Below are 6,103 nucleotides of genomic sequence, written 5' to 3'. Positions count from 1 at the left end.
AAGGCAATCCCCCTGCCTGCTCATGACCTGCAGTGAACAAAATGTGACACCTGTGTTTGTGGAACTGGCATGTTTGTAGTAACACTTTCACTAATTCCAAGTTTCTTCATGAATTAAGCATTCTATTCCACTGATGTCTGATTTAGGACTTACCTCAGTGTGGTGTGTATGCTGTGCCCTTTGGCAATTTGTGTCTGTGGACGAATCTCGAGTGTTCCTGGTTAAAGACGTCTTGATCATGAAGTCTGGTCTTATTAATGTGGTGTTGAATTTGAGATGAGCTCTCAATTATTCTCATTCATGTTTTTTCCAATCTGTCACTCAAGGATATTACCTGATACTGGGATCTTTTTTAAATGTCTTCTATGGTTTGGAAATTAGGGGAATACTTCTTTTATGAAATGTGCTTGAAAGTGTGCCTTCCCTCCATTTTATGGACTACTGAAATACTGCAGATCATTGCTGCTAGTTGTTGAGATTGGACAAGTTGATTTCCACTTTGTTGGTTTTGGCTCCTGGGATTTAGATTTGCTGTTTCATATTTCTATTTATGTTTTTCACTTTTTCTTTGTATGTATTCTTCTTTCATACAGTCCATCCTGACTGCATCCTCCCCTCCCTCCACTCCTCCCAGTTGGCCCTCAGCTCCTCTCTCCACCAGATCCACTGCTCCTCTGTTTTCCTTGAGACAAGAGCAGGCTCCAAGGGAGAGCACCTGAACATAGAAGAACGAGACGCAATTAGATTACCTTGAAACTTTTGTTTTCTTTTTTTAATGTGTAAATACTTTTGAAGAAACATTTAATTTTTTGTTCTTTGAGAATTTCATTTTATTTTTATTATTAAATTTTTTTCTTTTCATTTTACATGCATACACAGATTCCCCCATCCTCCCTCCTCCTGCCCCTGAGCCTTCCCCCCAACTTACCCCCCATTCCCACCTCCTCCAAGGCAAGGTCTCCCACGGGGAGTCAGCAGAGCCTGGTACATTCATTGGGACAGGTCCAAGCCCCTCCCCCTTGCACTAAGTCTGCACAAGGTGTCCCACCATAGGCACTGAGTTCCAAAAAGCCTGCTTATACACCAGGCATGGATCCCGATCCCACTGCCTTGGGGCCCCCTGGCCAGTTCAAGTTAAGCAACTGTCTCGCCTATCCAGAGGGCTTAGTCCAGTCCCATGGGGGCTCTTCAGCTATTGGTCCACAGTTCATGTGTTTCCACTAGTTTGGCTAGTTGTCTCTGTACTTTTTCCCATCATGATCTCAATGTCCCTTGCTCATAGAATCCCTCCTCTCTCTCATCGATTGGACTCCGGGAGCTTGGCCTGGCACTCAGACGTGGATCTCTGCATCTGCTTCCGTCAGTTACTGGATGAAGGCTCTATGATGACAGTTAGGGTATTCACTGTTCTGATTAGCAGAGTAGGACAGTTCAGGCACCCTCTCGACTATTGCTAATAGTCTAAGGTGGGGTCATCCTTGTGGATTCCTGAGAACTTCCCTAGCATCCTGTTTCTCCCTATACCCATGATGTCTTCATTTATCATGGTGTCTCTTTCCTTGCTCTCCCACTCTGTCCTTTTTCCAGCTCAAACCTCCCCATTCCCTTATGTTCTCATCCTCCATTCCTTGCCCTCCATTACCCCACCTCATCCCCAGTTTGCTCATGAAGATCTCATCTATTTCTCCTTTGCTGGGCTATCTATGTGTCTCTCTTGGGAACTACATTGTTAGCTAGCTTCTCTGGAGCTGTGGGTTGTAGTCTTGTTATCCTTTGCTTTACATCTACTATCCACTTATGAGTGAATACCTACCATGTTTATCCTTCTGAGTCTGGGTTATTTCACTCAGGGTATTTTTTATATATACACATTCTCATAAGCAATTGAATGATACATTTCCACACATGCCTACACTGTACTTGATCATATTCCCCTGTACTACATCAGTCCCCCACCATGTCTTTGTGACTGATATTGGGACTTTTACACAAGCCTAGCCCTCTCCTTCCTCATGACCAGGAGAGACAGAGTAGATCCTGTTTCTGTTTGTGGACCTGCTTTGTCTCCTGTAGAACTCTATCTAGTTTAGCTACTTTCCTTATAACACAACAGTTCTCTAGTCACTGTGCTGAGTGTGGATTCTTCCCACAGTCTCCTTATGTGCTATGCTGTTGTTCCATTTGTTACAAATGTTACTTCTGCCATTGGGACTGTGAACAAAGGGCTCTTTAGTGTGTTGGATGATGGAGGTGAAGTGTCAGGGACTCTCACGAATGATCTTCACATCTATGCTCATCAAGGAAAGGAGCTCACACTTGCTCCGTTCTTTGAGCTTACTTGGTGGTGGGATCAGGCTAACATTGGCACAGGGATGAGTTTGGATATGGGCCTTTGCTTTTTCTCTCTTGAAGAATTTTTCTATAACCCTGGCCTTCATTCTTCTGCTAAGCTTTAAATGATTCAGGGAATCTATGAGATCTGGGCTCTGCTTGTTTGGAGCTGTTTTTGTTGCCAGTCCAAAATGGTTGCTTATGACTTATGTGTTTAAGTGTTTTTATTTTATCTTAACTCAATATTCACACATGTCTAGGAATTCCTTTCATATTTTATAATTTTCTGGAGTATAAAAATTATAACATCCTAAAGGCCCTCTGGACTGTAGATGTATCAGTTACAACATCAACTTTTCTATAGTGTAATTTGTATCTGATCTCTCTTGATCAGCTTTTGAGGGTTTTGCCTTGTGGCACATCCTTGAACAGAAGCAGCTCATTCTTTCAGGGATCTCAGGATTTTCCTTTGCATGCCACCTTTACTTATACCAACTCTGATCTTTCCTATGATTCCTCATTCACTGCCTTGGGTTTAGGTTCTTCTAGTATTTTTATATCCTTGAAGAGCATCATAAGATTGTTTGGGATATTTCAGATTTCATGACAGAGAATTCCAAGCTATAGCCTTCCCTCCTAAAACTGCATTAATCTTTTTCTTTTAGCATTGTGTGGGTCTGAAATTTCCCACAAGATAAAGTGGTTGAAATTGAGCACAACACCATGGGCAGCCACATGGAAGAGGACATTCTTGAAAAGGATTTCAGGATGTTAACATCTCTAGGGTGTGGTTCATTCGGGGAGGTGAAGCTGGCCTGCCACCTTCCCACACATACACGAGTGGCTGTCAAGGTCCTTGAGAAAAACACCAACAGTGTGGCTGACATCAGTACTGAAGTGAACATCCTTCAGTCACTGGAACACAGGAACATCGTTCGATTTTTTGACATGATCGACACACTGTCAACCACTTACGTGATTATGGAGTATGTGGCAGGAGAAGATCTGGAGAGCTGCCTCAGGGCACGGGGCTGTCTAAAGGAGGAGGAGGCTAGAGGGATTTTCCGGCAGGTGGTGTCAGCGGTTCACTTCCTCCACCAGAGACACATCGCACACCGTGATATTAAATTGGAAAACATCCTAGTCGATGCAGCAGGAAATGCAAAGCTTTGTGACTTTGGGATGGCGATTGAAATCACAGAGGGGCAGATGTTGCAGGAGATCTGTGGCTCCTTGCTCTATTGGGCCCCAGAGATCTTGGCAAGAAAGCCCTATGATGGACTGGCAGGTGATATGTGGAGCTTGGGTATCGTTCTATATGTCTTGATCACAGGGCACTTTCCATACATGGAAGAAACCCTTGATGGTATGCACAGACTCATCACCACCACAATGTGTCCCATTCCCTACCATCTGTCCAAACCCTGTCACATCATCATTGCCCGACTACTCATGGTCCCCACCTGGTTCCGATTCACAATCTCTCAGCTTGTGGAACGACCATGGCTGGGCCCCATTCAACAACATGTACTGCCTGCCACCAAAGAAATCCTGCCCAGGGTCGTGGAGACTATGTGCACCATCGGCTATACCTGTGAGGAGATTGTGTCATCCCTAACTCACAGGCGAGAAGATAATCGTGTAATGGCTACGTGCAACATTCTCAAATATCAGCTGAGTTGTGGGGACAGCCATCTTCAAGATCAGGTGCCCTGGCTAACTAGCAGCCCAGCAGATCCTGTTCGCCTCCCTCTCCCCTTGAAGAGAGCCAGTGATCCAGCATTTACAACCAGTACACATGCTGGGAAGGATCACTTTAAGGAGGAGGGTGTGGAAGAAAGAGGCAAAAGATGCAGAAGCTACACCATGCCTCATAGACTCTCCTTCCTGGAGGCGATGCCCGGTTCAGACAACACAGTCCCAGAAAGAGATGCTCTTGTGGCTGACGTCATCAACACTCCTGCAGAGGACATTGCAGTCAACAGGAATTCTGTTGACCCCCTACCTGGCAATCTCTCCTCCCCTGAATCAGTCTTGGATGCAACACCCACAGTATTTCTCAACCTGGGCTTCTGTGAAGAAGATTCATCCCAGGAGCCAGACATTCCCAGTGACCAGCCCCAGGTGGCACCCACAACATCTGGATCCAGGCCATTCAGGGTCTGGGAACTGGTGAGGAAGCAAATTCTCTATGCACTGAGAGCACTGTGGTGCTGCCTGCCCACCCGAAGGTGAGCCCTGAACCCTTGCATCAGGGGCTGCAAGGAAAGAGAGGACAGTGGAGACCTACATGGAGAACAGTTGGTTGGGCCACACAGATGAATTCCTATGTTGTCTTTTCAATATGCTATTTCAATATCCTTTTGAAATGAAAAGTTATACCCACTCAGAGGGCACAGAATTTGCTATGTAGTACATTAGATGGCAAATTCACAGCTTCCTGTTCATGTAAAGTCCTGGAAGGTTGAGGTAAAAGCAGATAGCCTAGCATGGGGACCACAGGGTGGAAGGAAGGGAGGAGAGTTTGTCTAAAGGGGTTAAAGGTTCAGAATGGAGGAATCAGGAGGAGAAATATGGCACAGAACTTTCATCTGCCAAAGTCACTAATAGAGGTGCTTTCATGTTTCTTTCTTCTTTGAAGTGTGGAAACTGAAATGGCCCAATAGAATTCCAGACCTGGTGAGGAGTGACTGCCACAGAAGTGAGCCAGAACTCATCTCCAGTGTGCCAGCTCCCTCCAACCCAGGGCAACAGGCTCCTGCCTCCATTCATCCTCCAGCTATTGGGTCTGAGCTGCCACTTTGCATCTCTTTCAGCTTAATCCAGCCTCAGAACTGTTGTGGAACAACTGGGGGTCATAAGTCACTTGGACCCCATGACCCTCTCTACCTTCCTAGCTTTGGTTGTGCTTGTAGGACCACTCACACTGCATGGAAAACAGCAGCCTCTACCACCAGGAAGGATTTTTATACCAATCTAGGCTGCTCATCATCTTGGTCACTTTAACCCTCCAACTTACTCTGTGACTGCCTTATGGACAAAACAGCAAGACCTGTGTAAGTCCTCTGGAGAATGGAGGCGGGTGAAAGGAGATAAGGAGGACTAATTGGGGAACAGTTTTGAGACAGGAATAGGGGACATGAGAGGTGGTGTAGAATAAGGAGTAGAGTCTGTCCTGAGGAACTTCCTGTCAACAAAGTAGCATGAAAGAGATGTGTGTGCTGAGCTGCCACAGGGGCCCTGCACAGTCTACAGCAGGAACGAACCTGCCCTGAAGTGCAGAGTGGGAGGGAGCTAGGGACAGCCAGCAATGAGGAGGAGAGGGCCTGCTCCGATGGTTCCTATCATGTGTCAAGGCACACAGGTAGGATGCTGTCTTGTAAATAACATCCTGTTCTTCCTACAGATCTGGGGTGTAGCAGGAGAAAGAGTGCAGCACTATTGGTCTGTGTAGTCACGTCCTCCTCAGTGCTGAGTAAGTCCTGTCTGTTAAAGTCACTAAGAGAGGCACTTTCTTTATTCTTTCGGGTTTTATTTGGGAAAGTGAAATGGTCTACTTGAACTACAGTCTTGGTGTGGTGTGGTGCAGCAGGAAGGATCCAGGCTGGAACTCTGTGTCCTGTGTGATGACACGTTAGGGCTACAGGTTCCAGTATCCATCCTCCAGGTGTAGGGTCTCAGCTGCCATCTTCCCCATCCTTCACCTCACTGCTGCCCCTGCACTGTTGTTGAACATCACTAAGTAGTCACGTGTAGCATCGACCTAATGAAT

At 46.1% G+C, this 6,103-nt stretch overlaps 1 protein-coding gene across 1 annotated transcript; it reads left to right on the top strand.

Annotated features, from left to right (window-relative positions):
- The first annotated feature begins 3,068 nt into the window (after positions 1–3,068).
- Positions 3,069–5,381, top strand: LOC128120675 (putative sperm motility kinase W). The gene is made up of 2 exons (XM_052754827.1): positions 3,069–4,562; positions 4,973–5,381. The coding sequence occupies exons 1-2, from the start codon at positions 3,100–3,102 to the stop codon at positions 4,995–4,997; spliced, it is 1,488 nt and encodes a 495-aa protein (XP_052610787.1). The 5' UTR covers positions 3,069–3,099; the 3' UTR covers positions 4,998–5,381.
- The last annotated feature ends 722 nt before the right edge of the window (positions 5,382–6,103 follow it).

Source organism: Peromyscus californicus, unplaced genomic scaffold (genome assembly GCF_007827085.1).
Source record: "Peromyscus californicus insignis strain IS unplaced genomic scaffold, ASM782708v3 Scaffold_2__1_contigs__length_46816999, whole genome shotgun sequence".
Taxonomy (NCBI): Eukaryota; Metazoa; Chordata; class Mammalia; order Rodentia; family Cricetidae; genus Peromyscus; species Peromyscus californicus.
This window is presented reverse-complemented; position numbering and strand designations above follow the sequence as displayed.

Coding starts and splice junctions, on each gene's coding strand:
- LOC128120675 (XM_052754827.1), top strand. CDS start 3,100: ATGTTAACATCTCTAGGGTGTGGTTCATTCGGGGAGGTGAAGCTGGCC. Junction 4,563..4,972: donor TGCTGCCTGCCCACCCGAAG/GTGAGCCCTGAA, acceptor TCTTCTTTGAAG/TGTGGAAACTGAAATGGCCC.